Genomic DNA, 23202 nt, shown 5'->3' with positions numbered 1-23202 from the left:
ACTTGCAGATTTTTTTACTACTTTGAGACATTTTTAGGCTGATTTAGATTTGAAAAAAGAGATTCCTAGATATATATTTATGTGGATATTAGTGTCTTTAACCCTGAAGATTCTCAGACTCTTTACAGTCTATTGCATATAACTTTTCATGGAACAACGGGGAAGAAAGGAAAATCTCTGGCGAAGGACTCCAGGGGAAATATATTTCCAAAAGATGCCATGGCATCTTTGTCTAGTAGATCAGACATTACCTCTAATTTAAGGTTTCATCCAAAAGACTGAGTGACAATAATTTACCTGCCCCTCAATTTTGATTTGGAAAGATGAAGGGCTAAACTGACCCTGCTGGGATTTGAACCTTTAGTTCTAGGGAGCTAGGATGTTCAAAACTGATTCCTTAATAGTTAAACCATCTGTTCTGGGTAACAGAGTGACTAATGTTTACCAAAATTAAGATTAGTTCTGTGTAATCCTGAAAGATATCTCCAAAGAAACAAAATGCAGATTGGGTTAAGGTTGGAAATATATGTATGTATCTTAAATTTAAAAACAAATATTTAGAATCTAGAAACTCTGAATTACAGTTTTTTGTGGAAGCCTAACACTTCCTATCCCTGTCCACCATCCTTCTCTGATTAGGATTACAGTTGCAATAATGAATATTAGAGCAGTTTAGAAACTTTTCACATCAACTAAACTTTTAAAATAGAATACATTTTATACATGTGATGGCTCTTGTTTTTCCTCTGTGAGGAATGAACAAACATATTTATCTGCATGCTATTATTTTAAACATCTATTTCCATTTGAGTGTTTGATCTGACAGTCTGTAAGCGTAACACTATTGTTACCCTCCTTAGTTAAGGGTGCAGCTACCTTTTTGAGGAACCTTGGGCTGGCAGGGGCTGAGAATGCTTTGAAGGTGGTGCAAGCTAGTGCTTTGCCACCATTATCTTTCATAAATAAAGCTATTAGTTTGTTACAGGAAATCAAAATGATGCTCTGATTATGGAGAAAGGCAAACATCACACATTTATTGTTTTTAATTTTTAAAACTCAGGTTGCATTATTTTAAGCAAAATATGCTTTTCCAATAAAACTGTTAAAAACAATATAACCGATCAAACTGATGTTGTAATGCCTATTGGTCCGATCCTGAATGAGGATCTGCTACCATATGACAAACCAGTAGCTCTGATGTGAGTTCCTGCTGTCCGAGGCTTCAGTACAGTCCGGTTTCACTTGCTAGTTCTCAGTGCTTCCAGTAAAATTCATTCAACTTTTCATCGCTGCGTCTGCCTGCCCATGTTTAAATTCTGAAATGTCAACACAGGAATATTTTAAAAAACCCCAAAACTATGGGTTTAGGGGGGAGGGATAGCACAGGGGTTTGAGCATTGGCCTGCTAAACCCAGGGTTGTGAGTTCAATCCTTGAGGGGGCCATTTAGGGATCTGGGGCAAAAATTGGGGATTGGCCCTGCTTTGAGCAGGGGGTTGGACTAGATGACCTCCTGAGGTCCCTTCCACCCTGATATTCTATGATTCTATGGAATTCATATATCCTGTGACAAAAATGCAACTTTAGTTATTGGCTACAACATTGTGCTTTGTGCATAGGTAAGAAAGAAGGGGAAATGGATCATTGTGTGGGATATAATGGCCTAGAATGATGTTTGTGGAAAGAGATTGTTCAATGTATATATCTCTGGTGAAAGAGGAGTTCTGCTTCAATGGCTTTTGTATGTTTGCAAGCTTAATCAAGGACTATGTTGTCTTGGTAAACAGAAAACTTCTTTGCTTCAAAAGTGTAAATACCTGTTTTCTTTTTTTGTTTAAAGGTATGGAAGTCCTGGAAATGTAACAAAAGAATATTTTGAATTTTCAGAGTTCTTCTTAAAAACCTACGCTGTGGGAATCCAACAGGTAAAGATGTTGTTTCTTGTTTCTGAATTAGGATAACTTTCTGTAGAACAACCCTGTTATCTTCCTGTAGCATCTTCATATAAGACATAGGACCCTTTAAAGAAACCACAAAAAACTGGTCCAATACACATCGTAATCAATGAGAAATGGCTTGGAACTCTTGTTAGTAATGATATTTCCATCCTGGGGAAAATAATCCAAATTGCAGTGATGCAAAAGGAGGGAGACATCCGAAAATCTGTAATGCAGCAAAAAACGTAAGGGTGATACGCAGGAAATGCTAGTAAAAAGACTGATGCAATTTGGGCTGGTTACATAGAGGCATCACAGCAAAGAAGGTCTTATTTCTAGGTCACGCTTCCTACGTGGTTCTGCTGCAACTAACCCTGGAATACTGAAATCTGTTCTGGATGTGTCATTACCAGGAAGACATAGGTAGATTGGAGAGAGTTAGGAGCTGATCAGAAATACTCAGACGGAATGATTTTCCATTGGAGAATGCAGGAAGGTTTGATGGTTTGATTTTTGACAAAGTTGCAATGGAAAACATAAAGATTTTGAAACTGTCACTCTCCCTGGTGTACTGTCAGCTCTACAGCCAAGGGTTCTGGGCTCCCAGCTCTTTGCCAGCCTGCCTGAAGAGCTGACAAGGAGCGGAGCAACCAGCTCAGCTAGGGCTTTCAGGCTCCTGGCTCCTTCACAGCTTGCTAGGAGGACTGCAGAGGAGGTGGAAGCCCTGAGAGCTACGACTCCCAAACTCCCTGGCTCCCAGCTCAGTCAAGGCTTCCAGACTCCCAGCTCACCTTTGGCCCACCAGGCAAGAGTGCAGGGAATTCAGAGCCTGGGAGCCCCAGATCAGAGCTCCTTAGCAACCTGGTCTTCCAGGGTTCGCATCTCTGGTGCTGCCTGCCAGGCAGACTGCCCCAGAACCTGGGCTGCCTTCCCTTTTGTAGAGAACTTCAAAAGCTTTGGTCTAAATCATAATGAAACCAAATATTGAAATCTCTGTGAAACGTAATTGCCTTTCTCTGCACAAAAAAGGTCAAGATTAAATACGTGTAAGCTTGGCTAAAAAGTCCAGGAGAGAGAGGACATGATAATTCTATGTAAATTTGAAAGAGCTACACATCAAAGGAGATAAATTATTTTGGAGGTACAAGTGATACAATTAGAAGTAATGGATGAAACTGAAAGAAAAACTGTCCCATCACTTGAAATACTTAAAACTTAGACTCTCTAAAAGACTAGGAAGTGTACCTCAGGGAACAATTTGCCTTTTAAGGCAAATGGACTAGTTGATCTACATAGGTCTTTTCCATTTCTAGCTTTTAAGTTCATGATTCACCACGCTTCTCATATGTATTGAGTGCTGTAGTGAAATCATATTGCTAAGTATTCATTATATATTTATTGCTTGTTAAGTGCTAACATTGTGTTAGTGACTGTATGAGATACAGACAGTTCCTGCCCCAAGGAGCATGTAGTAGAGAAGACAAATATACGACCCAACTCCCAGGGAGCCCAAGAGGAAAGTATAGGTTCACAAAATATGCTACAGTGTGTTTACTACTCTACTATGAATAATTTTTATGAAACAGAACTGCCCTTTTGAAAATAAATGACCAGAGAATATTTTGTGGTTCGTGTACTTACCAGTTCTCTATCGTTGTTAACTCATAATAGGTCTCCTGTCATTATTAGTGACCTACTGTAAATATTTTCTTACTTGCTATATACACAGAAACCTTCTATTTATAGAGGAATAGTGTAGAAAGAAAGGTCCCAATTGTTGCAGTGGATTGCTGTTCTAATCAAAGAGAATGAATGTGATCTAGTAGTTATAACAGGCAGTTGTTAGGACTCCTTCCCCTCTTCCCAGCTTTGCCATAAACTTGTTGCAACCTTAGTAAAGTCACTTAGAGCTCAGTTTTTAAATTTGGATTCCTCAAAATTTGGTGCCTAAATTTTAGCCACCTAAATCCTATTTATAGATTTAGGTCCTACCATTATCTATGAAAGTTTGGACATATAGCCCTTAACATCTGTGCCTTACTTTTCCCCCATCTGTAGAAATGAAGATATAACTTACTCCACTGAGTGCCGAGGCTTATATAGGCCCCAATCCTGCAAACACTTATGCATGTGTTGAATCTTACTACTGTTAGTAATTCTGTTGTGGGAGAATTCCTGGTAATAAAGGTTTGTAGTCTCAGAACTTCAATGTTTAAATTATTACTGATGTTTGGATAAAAGGCATTATAGAAATGATTAATATGTGAGCTTCTACTTAAAATTAAATTGACCTGTCAAAATGTCTTTAATATAAAAGATTAAATTGTGTGTTTAAAATCTTCATGTTTCATTAAAAAAATAAATTTACTATTCCCTTAGGTTCTCTTAAAAATCTTAGACCAGTACAGGCAAAAAGAATATATTGCTCCTCGTGTCCTTCAGCAAATCTTAAACTATCTGAACCAAGGGGTCAGTCATTCTGTAACTTGGAAGCAGATGAAGCCACACATACAGGTCAGTGTGAAAACACAGTCATAAACATTCAAATAACGCTATTGCCATGAGCTGAGGTTGAGACTTCTGCTGTTATGAAGGGGCTTGGAGAATCTCTCACTGCAGTCAATCTGGAAAAATAGTTTGCACTGAGATGTGCTTGTCTGTTACTTTATTGTTCTGTTTACCTTTTGCCTTTATTGCAGATATTTGCATTTGAATAAGAGCTTTTTACCTCCAAGAACAGCTTTTTACTTTGCTTGATCCTGCAATGAAGTCATAATCTTATGTTTTTGATTACTCAGTCTTTTGCCTTTGGGTATGATTCCTGCAAAGATACCGGAACAAATTATTAAACAGTCCATTTGTAAGCACCTGGAGAATGATAGGGTTATCAGGAATAGCCAGCACGGATTTATCAAGGTCAAATCATGCCAAACTAACCTAATTTCCTTTTTTGACAGGGTTACTGACCTAGTGGATGGGGGGAAGCTGTAGAAATGATATAGCTTGATTTTAGTAAGGCTTTCTACACAGTCCCACATGACATTCTCATAAGCAAACTGGGGAAATGGAGTCTAGATGAAATTACTGTAAGTGGGTGCACAACTGGCTGAAAGACCATACTCAGAGTGTAGTTATCAATGGTTCTCAGTCAAATTGGGAGGGTGTGTCTAGTGGGGTGCCATTAGACACACCGTAGCAGGGGTCAGTATAGTATTAATCAATGTTTTCATTAATGACTTGGATAACAGAATGGAAAGCATGCTTATCAGATTTGCGTATGACACCAAGCTGGGAGGAGTTGCAAGCACATTGGAGGACAAGATTAGAATTCAAAAGGATCTAGACAAATTTGAGAATTGATCTGAAATCAACAGGATGAAATTCAAATGAAGACTAGTGCAAAGTATTTCACTTAGGAAGGAAATATCAAATGCACAGCTACAAAGTGGGGAATATCTGGGTAGGTGATAGTACTGCTGAAAAGGATCTGAAGATTATAGTGGACCACAAATTGAATATGAGCCCACAATGTGATGCAGCTGTGAAAAAAGCTAGTATCCTTCTGAGGCGTATTAACAGGAGTGTTGTACATAAGACATGGGAGCTAATTGTCCCAGTTCTGGTGAGGCCTCAGCTGGAGTACTGTGTTCAGGTTTAGGCACCACCCTTCAGGAAAACATGGGAATAAATTGGAGGGAGTCCAGAGAAGGGCAACAAAAATGATAAAGATTTTAAAAGCCTGAACTAGGAAGAAAGGTTAAAAAACCTGGGCATGCTGAATCTTGAGTAAACAAGACTGAGAGGGAGCCTGAGAACTGTTTTTCAAATATGTTAAGGGCTGTTATAAAAAGGATGGTGGTAATTGTTCTTCATGCCCAGTGACAGTAGGGTAAGAAGTAATGGACTTAATCCACAGCAAGGGAGATTTAGGTTAGATATTAGAAAAAACTTTCTAACTATAAGAGTAGTTAAATTCTGGAATAGGCTTTGAAGGGAGGTTGTGGAATCCTCATCACTGGAGACTTTTAAGAACAGGTCAGATAAACACCTTTCAGGGATGCTCTGGTTTACTCGGTCCTGCCTCAGCGCATGGGGTTAGGCTTGATGACTTCTCAAGATCCCTCCCAGTCTTACAATTCTGTGATTGTAACTATAGATATTTAAAATTGTCTGCACTGTAAGATAAAGGAAGGGAAGACGAACTGTGAGGGAATGAGCTCTTGTTTAACCACTTCTTTTGTCATTAGAACATGTGGGAACAGATAAAGAAAATGATTTTCATCTCCATATCATAAAGTCCCCATGTTTAATTAACTTTATCAGAAGATAAATCCCATTAGTATTAGGAGGATGAGGGAAAAGTAAAAGATCTACTCTCATCTTAGTGCCACATTGTGAAATCCTTGCACAGAATGATATGTTCTGCTTTTATTAGATTGTGCGCTGTGGTATATTCTTTGTGTTGTGCTGGAGTATGGTGGAGTAAAACTTATTGCTGCCTTCCGAGTCCTTTGAAAAACACAATATGTGTATTGTCAGATTATCCCAGTAAGTAAAAATAATTTAAGAGGATTAGTTAAACGAACTTTACTTGTGTACGAAAAGGTACAATGTAGTAAACATTTTGAGGGGGGGAAAGCTGTACTTGAAATATGTTCTGTGCACTTGAACATGTTTGATTTCTCTGCTCTTAGAGTATATCTGAAGAAGTGATTTTCTCCCTAATGTGTTATAAAGATGAGGATGAAGAGCTGTGGCAAGAGGATCCATATGAGTACATTCGCATGAAATTTGGTAAATGTCTGTGCTTAGTGTTTGCTCTCTGTTCTTGCTGTAATTGTGCGTTATAGATCCCTAAATTACAAAACTGTATTTGCCACTATGCCACTGTAGTTGTATCTTCACCAGAGTTCAAGGGAGAATCTAAAAGTGAGATGAATTGTTCTTTAAAGCCTACTCTGTAAATGTAAGTGGGAATAAGCTAGTTTTGTCCATTTAAATAATGTGCTATATTTATAAGATCGGCTCTAGAAAGGTTGCTTACCCACTTCAGACCAAGCTTGATTGTTCACTTTATTCTTGCCCTTCCTCCCCTTGCTGCTTGGGTACCTTATGCATGTTTTCTTAGATTCCCCCATTTTTCTCACTTAAACACACCTTTAAGGCCCTGTATTGAATCACTGTTATGCTTAGACATGAGACCCTATTGTAAAGCAGTGCAATGCTAGTTGACCAAAGGGGGCTTGACATACCCACCTTCAACAGGGTTGGAGTACATTTTGAGTGCCACTTATTTTTATTAAAATTTTTGAAATAATTAGAAATAGGCATTCTTTCAAAAGACAAATGTAGGAGTTAAAGTATAGATTGCATGGGGCCATATTATGAGTCCCTTATTCCCCTTTCAGGAGTAGTCCTACTGGAGAATAGGGTTTTTCTGGGTTTTTTTGTAATAGTATAGGAAATCCTGCTGGAAAAGTCCCTAGAACTAAGCATCACAGAGGGAATTAAGTTTCAAAAATACCAAAACTGGTTAACTTTTAGCTAGCATTTTATAAAAAAAAGTGTCATTTAGATTTTCTTGGAATAGTAGAAAATAAAACCTAGAAAGAGGTACTGTAGAACAATAAGGCATCATAAGATATTAATATTCAGGGGGCAAAGATGTAGCCAACACGTGAGCATCTGAAACCAATTCTGAATCCAATCCAATGGACAAGCATTTAGTTCTTATTTTTTTCTGATATAGCTGAGGCACTTAGATTTTGCCTTTTTCATTTGTAAAAGGAAAAAAAGAATGAAGTTTAGGGAGAAATACTCAGGGTGTGAAATTCAGTTCTGACAGTATATTTAATATGCTGCGTCTGTTCTGACTTACGTGGGAGATACCAGGAAAAATAGAAATTGCCTTCTTATTTCTAGACCTCGTTCATTATCCCATCTGTTATCTGATGCTGCAAAAATTGAAGGGAACCCTTCAAATTCATGTAGCAATATTTTGCAAAATAGAATAATTTTATAAGGTATATAATACACTTGCAATGTGTTTCAAGGAGGATTAGTTACAATCAAGGACGTAAAAAAATTCAGCTTTTTTAGTTCTTTGGTATAGCCATAGATTCAAGAGTACCCTAAATTCAAATACGTTTAGATTTAATGAAGTTTTTCATAAGGTCTGTCACTTTTTATTTTTAGTGACATGAAACCACAATGGACTTCACCGACATACACATGGCACTGCAGCATATTGGTGCTGCTACTGTAAATGCCACCATTAAAAATTTTGCCACCATTTACTACGCTGTGATATCTTAGATACCACAGAAAAAATAAATCTCTCAAAAAGAGAGTGATTGGTATTTGGTATATTGGGAAGGTAGTTGACAAAATAAACACTGGTCAAAGGTGACCAACACTCAAGTTATCGGAGTCCATAGGATGAAGAAGACCATGAATAAATGTAATGTTCTTTTGTCACCCTGGTTCTGTGACATCCATCCAAAGCTCTTACTCTATGTATATTTGAAAATGATCTGTGAGAATTTTATTATTAAATTGTACTCAGTGACTGAAAACACTTTCTTTAAATATTGTTAGATGTGTTTGAGGATTATGCGTCCCCTACAACAGCAGCCCAGAATCTCCTCTACACTGCAGCAAAGAAGCGAAAAGAGGTACTGAATTATTCTTTTTAAAAAAATTATTCTTTCTTTAAAAGGGCATCTGTCTATCTCAAATGGTTCTGTATTATCCTCAAGCCTTGAAGAATCTACCCTGCACTGGATAAGTGCTATCAACTTCTATATAATCAGAACTTCAATTTCTATTTTTAAACTAAGTTTCTAGTCATTATGGTTACAAAGATTCACCTTCAAGATGTGAACTGAGTGTGAACAGATGCAGTTAATGTCTTCCCAAGTCTGCAGGCAGACAGCCCCAAAGTCTCTGGGGCCCAGAGCTTCCAAAGTGGACCCGATTCACATTAGTCTTCACTGTTGCTATTTAGAATCCCGTGGGGAGCAGTGAAACTGATGAGAATCAAGTTGGTTTCAGTCTGCTGTTTCTTGGGAAAGCTGTGGACAGGCGTAGAAGAAACAGGCATGAGAACTACTCACTGGGGAGGAAGACCCTAAACAGTAGGAGAGACCCCTATAGACCATCATCGTGCAGCAGCCAGGAAGGCTCTTGGGTAGCAAGAGAGAATACTTCTCCCTTCCAGCAGCCAAAATTGAGAGATTCAAATGTACTTTTTACCTACTAGCCAGAGGTAAATAAGTCAGATTGTTCTTAGAGCTTGCTTACAGATAGCACCTTGGCAGGAATCCCAACATCCTCCCCTTCCCAATATCTGGGTGGAGGGTTGATTTCTCACCTAAATGTTGCTTCTGAACAGCAAGGGTGTCCCCCTATTTTCATATCAGTCTTTGGCTAATAGGTTTAGTCTTTTGGCTACAAGATATGTGGTAATGTTCTCAACACTGTGTGAGTGAGTGGGGTAGCAGGAGATGAAGGGGTTGGATAGAAGAGAGCTTGATGATGTATTAAAAAAAGAAATGCAATATTTAGAAAGTTGATGGGAGATCTAACAATTTATAGAAGAGAAGGTAGGAAACACAGTGTATGGGAAAAAATACTGAAGACAGCCAAGAAAGGATAGACCATGAATTTTTATAGAGTGGGGTGTGGGGTAGGCGGAGATGGAAAAATAGCACGAAATCTGGAAAGGATAGAAGTTATGAGGAAAGCAATGAGAAAGTTGCATTTTAAAGTGTATTAAGTTGATTGGCAGTGATGTTAATTATGGTGCATGATAAACAGTATATTACTATTTATATTCCCTTAAATGGCAAGGGTTATGGTTTTCCTGGCTAAGTACCCTGGTGGTTCAGGCTGATAGGTATATGAGTAAATTTTTCAAGCTCTTATTATCTTTCTAGAGCAGTTGGCTGGAAATGGATATGAAACTTTCCTTTGCTCAAAACCTATTTTAAAAAACAAACAAACAAACAAAAACACCTTGTAAGGCAACATTAAGACTAAAAGCTTTAAACACAAATCAAGAAATTCAAATGCTAAGCATCTCAGAGACAGGTATACTTTCTCATGTTGCACGGATGCATTTTTCATTGTGAGTTAATTTGTTAGATATATATCTTAATACATTACCAGGCAAAAAACTTCACTAAGTTTCAGTTAAGGTTTTAAATATCTGTCAGCTAGGTAATGAAAAAGCCTTTGAGACAATGTTGTAGTTTTCTTAAAGAACACAGACATTATCCTGAAAAGTCTCTGTTCAGGTTAGACTGCAAAAAATCAAGAATTAAAACGTGTAAAGATGCAGTATTAAGGATAGCCAAGCAACTTTGTCTCTGCCCCTTTCTCTGACCTACCTTTTTGTGTAAGATCAAACAATTTGAGTTTTTTGATATATACTTCAATGTACACTTTTGCTTTGAAAAGTGACAGTGAAAATGGCACCTTCCCATGGACCTGCTCGCTTTGTGTATTCAGAATTCTCTCTTCTGATTTTAGCGAGTAAAGTAAACAGCTAAGATGGAGTGAGCTCAATTTGATTCCTTCGTCTGCATGTTTGTTAGAATTATTTACTAAGTTCTGAACAATTGAAAGTGAAGGGGTTGCAAAGGTTAGTAGTTAGAACAAAACACATTTGATATTGGAAGTCATTTGAGACAAAATAAATATGAAGCCTCAGGCTTCTGTTTCTAGAGTAACTTTTCAGAGTAGAACCAAGTCTGCAGCTCTGAACACTTAAAATCTACTTTCTTATATACTATGATCTTTCCCCTCACCTGCCCCAACGTGGTTCCTTGCCTGCCGCCAGCCCCATTGTAGTAGTCTGCATTGGGGTCTTTATTTCATGAAGTCTGTAAAGCATATAATGTATGTGAAATCACATTAAATAAATGATTCTGCCAAGAGACATTTCCAAGTCTGGTAAAGACCAATAGATTGGTTGTAATCTGGAGTTTCTAGACCTCACTGTTCTGGAATTTATATAGAACGAGTCAGAAAAGAAGTTAGGAATAAATTTATGCTCAAATAAATTGGTTAGTCTCTAAGGTGCCACAAGTACTCCTTTTCTTTTTGCGAATACAGACTAACACGGCTGTTACTCTGAAACCTTTAATAAGTGAGATTACTGCCTTGTTTGAACCCCTGTATCTCCAGATCACGTCTTCTAATTTGCTTTGAAGTTTCAAAAAAAATTGTACCTCACTTATGATCACTAATGTGAAATTTCAGGCAGATGCATCTATTCTTGATAAATGTGAGGATGGTGATTAAAAAGAGGCTTATAATAGGGCTTTCCACATTAACTGGAAAGAGACTGCCATGTTCCCATAATACATTATGGGCAATGTGGGTTAGTTCACATTGGTACTATATGAAAGCTTTAAGTTCTTGAGTTTCCAAACTTTAAAGGAAAGATGCTAATAAACAGATTTAAATAGTTCACTGATGCCACATGCAGATTATCCTCCATTTTGTTTGTATCTTACTATGTTTAGGTATTACCGAAGATGATGGCATTTTGCTATCAGATCCTCACAGAACCAAACATTGACCCTAGGAAGAAAGACGGAGCATTGCACGTGATGGGATCTCTAGCAGATATTTTACTGAAGGTAAATGGATGAGGGCATATAGTATGGGTATGATCAGAATCTGTAACCAACTGTCCTTTCTAATTTAAAACATTAATTTTTAAAGTGTGGCTAGCCCTGAAGCACACTTATGAAGTCTGTGAAGTGATTTTTGCTGTGAAATACCAATCTGAAGTTCTTCTTCTTAAAAAGAAAAAAATGAAAATTACTTCAACCACTTCTTTCTCTTCCCATTTTACAATCAGCCCTGTCTGTCAGACTACCCACCTTGTTACAGAACAGTTCCTTGTGCTGTCCTGCTTTACTGATGAAATGGGACCATGTTACAAAATACGTTCCAGCCACAACTGGAACCTTGGATACACTGATTACCATGCCACCTGTCCATAGCAAAAAGCAGCTACTGGTCTTCTAGATTCTGTAAATAATGTTTAAAGTGTTCCAGCAATATGTTGTGTAGCCTGCCAGCCTCCCATTCTTCAATATGTGCCTCTTGCTCCCACGTCAAAATGCCATCTAGAAATTATTCTACATGTATTAATGGGATAGAAATAATTCATTTGAAGGCAGAGAATGGTTTTAGTAGTTTGGATTTGACAGTTAATGTGGGTTACTGAATAATACAGTATATCCAAAAATAAAGACGGCTCCAACTTAATTTTTTGTTTATTTCAACAGAAGAGTGTATTCAAGGATCAAATGGAGCTGATGCTACAGAATCACGTATTTCCATTGTTCATGTCTAACTTGGGGTATCTCAGAGCAAGAGTAAGTTCACCAAAGTTTTTAGACTGCAATATGTGTCTGATTATTTTCTTTACAGGTTTATTTCACTCTGAATAACAGGCTGAAATGTAGCAGTTCCCACAAGTTTCACAAACAATAATTTACTTCTCAGCAACTCCATTGTACAGAAACCTTTTCAGCATTTTGATCTGAAATAAAATTTATTTATAGATGTTTGAAATTCTAGGTGATCCATTTCTGTATGGCTCACTTTCAAATCACTGTTTTGATCAAATTGGGAAACTTGAGCATTGGATATATGGTAACCTGTGGAGGTCCTCATCTGATCATTATGTCCAGTTTCGGGCACAACACTTTCAAGAAGGATGTGGATAAAGTGGAGAGAGTCCAGAGGAGAGCAACTAAAATAATAAAAGGTTTAGCAAACCTCACCTATGAGGATAGGTTAAAAACTGGGCATGTTTAGTCTTGAGAAGAGAAGTGTGAGGGGGCAACTGATAAGTCTTCATATATGTTAAGGGCTGTTATAAAGACCAGTTGTTCTCTAAATCCACTGAAGGTCTGACAAGAAGGAATGGGCTTAATCCGCAGCAAGGGAGATTTAGGTTAGCTATTAGGAAAATCTTTCTAACTATAGGGACAGTTAAGAACTGGAATAGGTTACCAAGTGAGGTTGTGGAATCTCCATCACTGGAGGCATTTAAGAACAGGTTAGGCACGCCTGTCAGGGATGGTCTAAGCATACTTGATCTTGTCTCAGCACAGGGTGATGGACTAGATGACCTCTTGAGGTTCCTTTCAGCCCTATTTTTCTATGGTTATATGATTATTCAGTAGCAAAACTCAGTAGTTTGAGCTAAAGCCAAATCCAGTTTTCAGAGAGCAGTTAATGCCACTTTGAGGGTGAGCGGGGTTTAATCCCTAAACTCTTCCCCCCTGTGCCCACATCAATCAGTAATGAGTGATTAATTTTCCTGCTAAGTATACATCTCATTGCCTAGGAATAAAACTTTAAAAAAATAAATCCCAAGCTCTCTTGTTCCCGATAGAAGTTTAGTGTAACAATTACAGTTATAAATTGAATCTATAGATGTTTGGGGAAAGGAGCAGAAGAGCCACTATAGTGTAAAACCTGCACAGTATGTAGTATTTACTCTGTAAATGTGCAAACAAAAGAGCAACGGTTTAAAACAGATAAAGAACTGTTAGCATGTGACTGAAATTCTTTGAAGAATTCTATTACTGCAGTAGCTCCTGACTTGCTTTCTTCTTGTACAACAGTCCTGTTGGGTTCTTCATTCATTCAGCACTTTGAAATTCCACAATGAACTCAACCTAAGGAATGCAGTAGAGCTGGCAAAGAAGAGCTTGATTGATGACAAAGAAATGCCTGTCAAAGTAGAAGCTGCCATAGCTCTTCAGGCATTAATAAGCAATCAGGAGCAAGGTACGCTACAATGGTTCATTTAAGTATATACTGATCATTTTCCCTGCCTAGATGACATGTTGCTATAATTTGCTGTGGATGTATATAAACAGTTCTTGCATTTAGAAATATAGATCCCTGGAACACGTAATCACATTTAGACAAGTTAATTTGCTCATTAGCTACAATGTACATCATGGAACATTGGTTACAGATTTTTCTGACAGGTTTCTGTGTCAACACAATTCAATTGACAAACCGAATGGTATCTTACTTCTTAATATTGAATTGAAACAATGGGTATGTTTAGGGCCAGATACTAGATGTGCATGTCTCTTGGAAGTAGATCATTTATGTGGACAGAATTCTAAGATGTCTGAGTGTATATATATTATGTAATATGCTTGCATCTAAAAAGTACACTCTTGTTAGACTGACTCAACTTTTACTGGAAATGAATTGTTTTAAGTGTTTTTGCTTAAGAGAACAGGAAGGGTCCTAATAGCTGAGACAGATTGTATATTTGTTTTTATGGAAAATTGATTTTTCCTAATTTTTGTTTTGTTGTCTTATTAGCAAAGGAATATGTGAAGCCGTATGTCAGGCCAGTTATGCAGGAGCTGTTACACATAGTTAGAGAGACAGAAAATGATGATCTTACGAATGTTATCCAGAAGATGATCTGCGAGTACAATCAAGAAGTAGCTACCATTGCTGTTGACATGACACAACACCTGGTAAGAGACAGTAGAACAACACTGTAGTCACAGTCATAGGCCTAGCTTATTAAACATTGTTGCAAGCTTATTTGAAATGAGCCTTTTTTTAAAGGGACACTGTCAGGTTTAAAATCATAATTTTTAAAAATTCCTATCTATATTGCTTACAGCTTCTTTGATTATTTAAAATAAAGAATCTTTTAAAATCTGATTTGCTTTTCACTGTTTGTTCTGTTTCCTTTTGGATTTCAGCTTGGCTGAGGAAAATAGATGAGTCATCTAGTTTGTTCTGTTTCAATTCTAGTCTTTCACCCTTTGCCTATTCATGCAGTAGCATGATGGCATCAAATTCTGGTCTGCATACACTGCATGTGTTAGCTCCAAAATAAGCTGTTTTCACTGATGTTTTTAAAACACTTTACTGAAAACCTATCTATCAATAGTAGCTCTTGTAAACCATCACCAAATGTAAATTTGGGGGCTAAACTACCTGACAGTTTCTCTTCAAAAAGTCCTTAAAATTACAGTAGTTTTGGCTGTTTTGATAGCTATTGCTGTTCTAAACAAGCCAGGATATTTAATAGCTTTGATTATTTAACTTAAGCGACTTGCCACAGTTAGGTTTATCAGCGGAGGGAGGAGAAGGTTTTTCCATTTCCCAAACTTCCCAGTTCCCTTACAGAAGTATCAGGCATGCCTCTCACCACTGGTGGCTTCATCACAGATGTTTTAATAATTTGAGGACACTGCAGCCACTTCATTATCCGTCAAAGGGCAATCCCTCGTTTCCTACAAGGCAAGCTGGAAGTATGAGTTGCCTCTAGAAGAACTGTCTGCTTTTTTTCTTTTTTTTCTTTCTTTTTTTTTAAGGCTGAGATATTTGGTAAAGTTCTTCAGAGTGAAGAATATGAGGAAGTGGAGGACAAGACAGTGATGGCAATGGGAATCTTACACACCATTGATACTATTCTAACAGTTGTGGAAGATCACAAAGAGGTGAGATGTCTCTGTTACATATCTAGTCTTCTCTCCTTTTTTTCATTACAAGCAGTTTTATGTATATATTAAATTGCTTGAGTTGAAAAGAGCGTGTAATAGTTATGTAGCTTGGTGTATTAGGATCAAGTGATTCCTCTTAGTAAATGTGAATTTAAAGCTCAATGTAAAATGCTAATTTTCAGTTGTACAGTTCTCATCTTTAAGAGATAATTAACATTTTTGAGGAAATAACACTTTAGCCTTTACTACGGCAAATATATTACTAGAAAGTGTTGCAGATTGTTACGAATACATTTTAAGCTAAATTCTCCCCTGAGAATGTTTGTTATAATTCACAGTAACAACCAACAGATAACTATTGGTAATGGCAACTTAGATTTTGATGTTTAACTCAGCAGTTACCTGGATGGAATTGATGGAGTTTGATCTACATATTGTTGTACTGCAGGATGAGTTCTTGACTTTATATATTCATGATTTTTTCCTAATTTCATTACTAGGTAAAGCTCAGCTTAGGGTTGTCTTCTGCTTTTTTCTGATTTTACAACTGTGTTAATTGAGGTACAAAGGAGGTCAATTGACTTGCCCCAAAGTCACACAGTCGTTGGGTAGTTCTGAGCTTAGCTGGTATTACAGCATGAAGATGTTTTCTCCTTCATGCTGCTTCCTTGGTTATACAAGTTCTCATCACAAGAAGAAACCTATTTTTGAGCCATATCAGTCATCTGACAACAAATGTTTGAAAAGATTTTCTTGGTGACCACTGCATTTTGTCTAAGATTTCAAAGTATCTTCAATTTTTCATAAAAGATCTTTTTCAAAATAGAATGGAAACTAGGATCTAAAATGAGCTTTAGCACTGTTAGCTTGAAATACTGTTCTTTGGGGTTTGTTCAGGTTTTAGTCTAGTGGGCATCTATGTTAAGTTAGTCTTTTTGTGAGAACTTAGCAGTTCACTGTTTTGTAGTATGCAACACAAGATAATGCTTAACACTTTATCTCAGGATCTTTTACACATACATGAACACCTCAATTTACTGCCTTCTTATGGAAATAGACTATGCTCAAGATTTGAAAAAGAACCTAAAATTAGACTCCTAAATCTGTATTTAGGCATCTAAACAAGTGGCCTGACTTTCAAAAGCACAAGGAGCTCCATGGGAGTACCTGTGCTTAAAGCTGAGCATATGCTCAAGAGGTTTGCTAGACTGGGGGCAGAGTGCTCCACACCTTGCAGGCGTGAGCCCTTAATGAATGTCATTGATAATAAAATTAAATGTCCTTGTTTGTTGGTTTTATGTGGGCTTCTAATGCAGACCTACACTTCTCTTTTGTGACTCTGACAGTTTTCACCCTTAAATACAATCTCCCTGCCCAACAACAATAAAATAGCTACTCACAGTAAAACCTGCTCATTCCAGCAAATGGCACCCTTTCCCCCAGCCTCAATACAATCATATACTGTCTTCTGGGAAGCTCGGTATGGGCCACAGGCAGGAACATTTTTTCTTGCTCTTTTTCCCCTCACCCCATTCCTTTTCTTCCCTTCTCAGCCCTATCGGGTTTCTGTGCTCAGGTCTGTCCTCAGACCATTTGGATGCAGCAGCTGGAGCAAGGGGGTGCTCTTCCAGTGTGATGGAGCTCTCAGCTAGTGCATGGGAAGCAACCGTTAGTTAGGAGGTATTAAAATGATGATCAATCTGTTAAGTAAACAGTTCTAAGGAGGATATTTGGGAAAACTAATTTTTAAAATAGCTTAGTACTTATAACTGAGTGTGTCCCTGTAACATTCTGATGATAGTTGAAAGTGTTTAAACCAGAATGGAAACTCTCTTTTTCTTGAAAGAACTGCTTAGTCAAACTGAATTAGTCAAGTGGATGGATCAAGTTACTCTGATTGTAGCTTTTTAAATAAACTGTCTTATTTTTATTTCAGATAACTCAACAGTTGGAGAGCATTTGTTTACAGATCATTGGCCTCGTTTTGCAGAAACACGTAATAGGTATATGCAGAAGCTGGCTTTTTGAACTATCCAGTTTGTTTTATATGGCAGAAAAAAGTTACTAATACAATATTTTTAAATCTAACACAGCAAATAGTACTCTCTTCCTGCCGAGTACTTTGTCAGGACTTCAGCTCAGGCTCAAATAAGCCACTTCTCTCAGGTCTAAAGGAAGTTCATTTTTTAGTTCTGATTTGGGTATCCTGATCTCCTATTTTCATGTTACTAAAACTATTACAGTAAATTACATTAGCTTCTGTGCATTGAAGCACTGAAAAGCATCAAACTCAGTTCCCTATAACATTATAACTTGATTTGAAATTAAGGGGAAGTGACCTTTGATTACATCCACGGTCTTGGCAGTTCCCTTTATTAAAAAGCTTCGGCGTTTTATGGCAAAGCCTGTAAATTAAAACAAATTCTTAGAGAATGGGAAAAAGTGCAAAAATGTTTTAGAAACAATTTCTTTAGTTTACTGGTAATGTATTTTTTCAATGATTATAAGAAACAAAATATAGTGTGATTCCTCTTTTTTGGAATTTTTCAGTCCATATTCTTCAGTCTCTTACTATATAACATTTTGCCTTTCCAAAGCTGTCTGCTCTTTGCTGTATGGCCTGAGGGCATGTGTTTGAAAGATTATGGTATTTGCAAGCAAAACTTCTCTTTTACAGACCCCTACCTCAAATTTTCTTCTCTTCAGAGTTTTATGAAGAAATTCTCTCCTTGGCATACAGTTTGACGTGCCAGATGATTTCCCCCCAAATGTGGCAGCTTTTAGGTGTTCTATATGAAGTTTTCCAACAGGATTGCTTTGAATACTTTGCAGGTATGACTGTTCCCCAGCTGTAGTGTATTGTAACTGTTTGTGGATGCAGCTCCAAAAAGCTGTCTTGTGGAGTTACTTTCTTTTAGTCCGTATTTGTGAAAAGAGCACATGTGCTTGGGTCTTGTTGTGAACACCCCAGTACAACAGTGAGCTAATGCCACTGTTCTTTGCTTGGAGAAATTTGGCTGAATAAGTCAGTCTTATACATTGTACTAGGTCCAGAGCTCAAAGGAAAATCCTAAAAATTATGAAACTATCAATTCGTTAGCTAAAACGTAGTTATGTCTGTGCTAATTCTTTTTCTCTGTCTACATTTAAAAACCCCACCTTGCAAAGGCATCTGCTAGTGCAGATAGCTGTATGCAGAAGCGTTAGGACTCCTGTCATGCTCAGGCGTCCAAGCTAGTAGATCCCATTGCAGGGTCAGGGCCTTAATGGTTAGAGTTTTGGGGGTGTTGGTTTTATGTAAAATCTTTTCTTGTTTTTTTTTAGATATGATGCCTCTCATGCACAATTATGTGACCATCGACACTGATACTTTACTGTCTAATCCAAAACATTTAGAAATCATTTACACTATGTGTAAAAAGGTAAGACTTGTATTTCTTGTCATAGTCCTCACCCTTGATGTTTGAGCATCAAATATTCAAGATAAGAGTGACCAAAGCTTGCCAGTTGGTGGTTGTTGATTGGTCAAGATGAAATGATAAGCCTTAGCTCGGTTCCCAGTGGATGCATGACAGAAACCACTTCTGCAGTTGTAACTGATTTCCTCATCAGAGAGGCCACAGTTTAAACGGACATGGGAATTGAATTCCCCTTTCATCCATGAAGCATGTGGATAGACCATTGTGGAAGAAACTTGCCATTCTGTTGCTCATGTTGTACCTGTTCTGTGGAAAACAGGACTTCACTTTGTCAGGCTGTTAATCTGCCATTATTCACCAAAACGGCAATCACATGGCAGAAAATACCAATTATCAAGGATACTCATAATAACTTTTAAAATAATGTTTTCCACAAGAAAAGGACAAGCATTGAAATAACGTCGTGGAAAAATGTTAATATTTGTGAAGAATTATATGGATTTTGCAGACCCTAAGGTCACAGTTTGAATTCTCCAGTCTTGTGCTCCTTCACCATGGTTTCTTATATATACATCTCTCCATACACATGCTCTCTCTCTCGTGTGTGTGTGTGTGTGTGTACTTCCACAGCAGATTGCATACGATGTTGTTGGGCTGAATTATCATTCTTGTTGTTAGGTATTAACTGGAGATGCAGGAGAAGATGCAGAGTGTCATGCAGCCAAACTTTTAGAAGTAATTGTTCTTCAGTGCAAAGGGCGGTGTATTGACCAGGTAATGTATTACCAATAGCTTTTTATAGATTTGATGCTGTGTACACACTTCTATATAAATACAACCACATTCCTAGGAGTTTAGTAGATGAAAAATGTAGATTTAAGGAACAAATGTAGGAAATCAGATGTTCTAAATGGAATTGTCCTCCAGCACACTGACTGTGCAAAGGATGTAAATGAGTTCAAGAGATTTTTTGGATTTGTTTCTCGTGGAGGAGATTAAAGGACATGGCATCTTGAAAAAGCAAGAAAATGGGATTAAAACTGAACAGTAAAAGACTGGTACCTTGGGTAGGATTCTCTTTCTGTTTCCTAAATTTTAATACATTGCTATGATTTAGAATTTAATCATGCAAGTCAAACTATTGGAGTTGTTTCCCACAGCAATATGAACTCCGACTTTTTTTATGATTAGTGCTGTATTTTGAATTGCTGTGTATGCTGTAAAATGCATGACTTAATATTTGCAGTATGGCTGTATTATGGTTGCTGTGAGTACCATAACTACAAATTTCCTGGGTCTTTGTATATACATTTTCAACCACTATTTGGATTAGTATACTTTTTCACATTAAGGGCTAAATTCTTCTTTGTTATTCCTGTGTAAAGCCCCTGCTCTGCACAGCAAGAACAGATTGTGTCCATTTGTTCCTGGACCCTTACATTTACTAGATAATTCTGAAGTTAATTTAATTGAAATCAGTAGAATTCCACTCATGTAAATCTGGAGTAATTGAAGGGAAAATTTTGCTCGTTTTTTTTTTTAATGAGAAATCTGAAAGGGGTGGAATTAAATCACATAAATTTTCAATGAAATTAATGTGTAAAAACGCCACATCTGTGTTTAATGAAATGATTGCAGATGGAAAGAAATTTTCTCCCATGCTCATAAATATTCAAACACATTCCCAAATATGCACTTGGGATATGCCTGCACCTTCTTATAGGGAACTATTTATTTCATAATCTAGACATAGAAACTTCTGCAATGCAAATACCTGTATAACTATACTCTTTGCAGACTTTTCTAAGAAGTTTTTCACCATACTTTGTTACAATTTGGCAGAATATATATTTCTTGCTGAGGATTATGTACATGTCTTGTGAAGCTTTAAAACTAAGATGTTTTTGATTTAGCTTAAGACAAGAAAATATTTGAACTCTTTTCCCAAAGCTGGAAAATGCCTTTTATACGCACTAAAACAAATCCTACCAAATTTCCCCAAAATATTTACCTTTCTGTTGAGACTAGCCATAACTTTTAGTCCAAAGAAAGCTTTATCAGCATGCAAACAGAGTCTTAAGGTGAAGGTACACTCTTGTTTTTATATTGGGAAATGAATATACTGTACTATTATGAGCTACAAGCAGAATTCCAGTTGACTCTTTGTCTTCAGCAGGTTTGAGACTGATAAATGCTTTTAAATTGTCATGCAAACTGGCAGTATTTTTAACATTTAATTTTTTCCCCTCTGTGTCCCCAGTGTATCCCACTCTTTGTAGAAGCTGTGCTAGAGCGATTAACTCGAGGAGTTAAAACAAGTGAGCTTCGTACCATGTGTCTTCAGGTTGCCATAGCTGCCCTTTACTACAATCCTGACCTACTTCTGCACACATTAGAGAACATCAGATTTCCACACAACCCTGAGCCCATCACAGCGCAGTTCATAAACCAATGGATGAATGACACAGATTGTTTTCTTGGGCAAGTATTAAGTCTTTCTCTTGAAATCCTTGTTTATCATTTCTTGGCAGCAGACTTCCAAGCTTGTTTTGAATCCCTAGTCACATTGATTGAAGAAATTAAATTCCAAAGCTAAGTTTAAATAACAGTAACCCACACCAAAAAAATCTAAGTGCTGTAGTGCAGTTAAAGGTGACCTGCACGTATTAAGTTTTTCTTTTCTGTTACATGCTGACTATCCTGCATAGCAGGTATAAGATGGCATTGAGCACGTACTCAATTTTAGCCTCTCAGGTGCCCTGAGGTTACAGAACATCTGCCTCTGCATGAGATGGCCCAGTATGCACTGGGCTGGGGATCTCAATTGCTGAAGTAGGGAACCAACCCAGCAGGATTTTAGGGAAATGATTGAGTATGTGGAGTGTTTATACAACTTTTTTCTATTCTAAATTTTTAAAATGCGCTGAATGTACTGTGAGGTTTTTTTATTAAAAAAAAAAAAAATAACCTAAACCATCCCCAACCAAAAAAATCCTCTACTCTGTTCCTAGTCGCCTCCCCCCCCAACCCCTCCCCCCAAAAAAGAGGCTGGCTGCATGAATCAAAAGGGGCTCCACGGTTGACATTGCCAGCATAGTGCATACTGGGTCATCTCAGCAAGATGTAGGCATCTGCAATCATTTGTGACCCCAAAAAGCAAAGAAGTCTAACATCCTTTACATGCTGAATGGCTTGTGCCCTTAATTCAGGACATTTGGCACATAATATTTTTGAAAGCTAATGTTTTTTCTAAAAATCGTTGGGGCAGTGGTTTGTTGAAGCAGTGGTTTTCTAAAGCTGTTTGTTTTTCTTAGGCAGTTATTGGCTAAACGTTGGGCAGCATCTAACCATGAAAGTCATTCTGATCCAAAATTGGAGCTGTAACTAGCTTTCTGAGCCAATTCGTTACAACACTGTTGTAATGTCTTACTACCATATGTAGTCTGGAAAAAATACTTAGTTTTGGGGGTGTCCTCTAGGATCCCACACCCATTCTTCCTCCTTTTACTTGTAGTTTTCCCCAAAGGTCCTTGCATTGCTTTGACCCTCCCTCCTATCTGAAACCCTTTCGCATGGCTATCAGCTTCAGCCAGAGAATGTGTATGTTATTGGCTGCAGTGGTTGAGTTAGTGCAGGGTGCAAACAACACAAACACAGTTTTAATTAAGCCAATGCATATTGCGCTTGGGTTACTTTGGTAGAGGCAGGTGGGGCATAACCAGAAAACAACTGAAAGGTAAAATGTCTCATGACATGCCAGGTGCTTGAAAGGCATATGCCATATGCGTAGAGCAGGTAGGTTTATCTCTCTCTTCCTTCTCTTTACTTTTTAAAATGTATTACTTAGATGACACAGTGGGAAGGGGAACAGTTTGTGGGCTGCAGCAAAGCGGGGAAACCCAACATTTCTCAGAGGTTTTGGTGAACTTCCAGGTCCTGTGTGCACATTCTGCCAGTTGGACCAACACAGCCAGAGAGTTGCACATAGCAGTGTGGCAGAGAGGCCAGTTGCTGCAGTATAATTTGGCTATAGACAGATGCCCAATGGAAAATCTCATCCTAGTATTGTCTTTTAGGTAATGGTTTAGTAAGGATTGGTTGGGGAAGATAATATAGCTTAAAGAAATGTGAAGTGTGTCACAAAGGTTACTTGAATTGATGATTGAAAAGTAGGGAGGATATTTTGTGACAGTGTCGGGAATCTCATATTAAGGAATTCATATACATTTCTTATAACATGTACATGGCCATACACTTCTGTATGTCTGTTCGGAAAGCTGAGAATCTCCTCTGTCCAATGGTATAAAGCTCCAGTTTCTTGTTATGCTGG

The 23202-nt window shown here is 37.6% G+C and overlaps 1 protein-coding gene across 4 annotated transcripts in view; it reads left to right on the top strand.

Moving 5' to 3' along the window:
• IPO8 (importin 8) overlaps window positions 1–23202 on the top strand; it is a 68697-nt gene that overhangs the window by 28724 nt on the left and 16771 nt on the right. For all 4 annotated transcript variants that reach the window (XM_037878327.2, XM_037878347.2, XM_037878332.2 and 1 more), the window contains 14 exons: window positions 1840–1924; window positions 4316–4450; window positions 6631–6730; window positions 8534–8610; window positions 11467–11583; window positions 12241–12330; window positions 13591–13756; window positions 14312–14472; window positions 15325–15450; window positions 17390–17456; window positions 18160–18285; window positions 18778–18875; window positions 19551–19646; window positions 21133–21353. In XM_037878327.2, coding sequence (XP_037734255.1) covers window positions 1840–1924; window positions 4316–4450; window positions 6631–6730; window positions 8534–8610; window positions 11467–11583; window positions 12241–12330; window positions 13591–13756; window positions 14312–14472; window positions 15325–15450; window positions 17390–17456; window positions 18160–18285; window positions 18778–18875; window positions 19551–19646; window positions 21133–21353 — 1665 coding nt within the window. The remainder of the gene's footprint in view (window positions 1–1839; window positions 1925–4315; window positions 4451–6630; window positions 6731–8533; window positions 8611–11466; window positions 11584–12240; window positions 12331–13590; window positions 13757–14311; window positions 14473–15324; window positions 15451–17389; window positions 17457–18159; window positions 18286–18777; window positions 18876–19550; window positions 19647–21132; window positions 21354–23202) is intronic.

Source organism: Chelonia mydas, chromosome 1 (assembly GCF_015237465.2).
Source record: "Chelonia mydas isolate rCheMyd1 chromosome 1, rCheMyd1.pri.v2, whole genome shotgun sequence".
In the NCBI taxonomy this organism is placed as follows: Eukaryota; Metazoa; Chordata; order Testudines; family Cheloniidae; genus Chelonia; species Chelonia mydas.
This window is presented reverse-complemented; position numbering and strand designations above follow the sequence as displayed.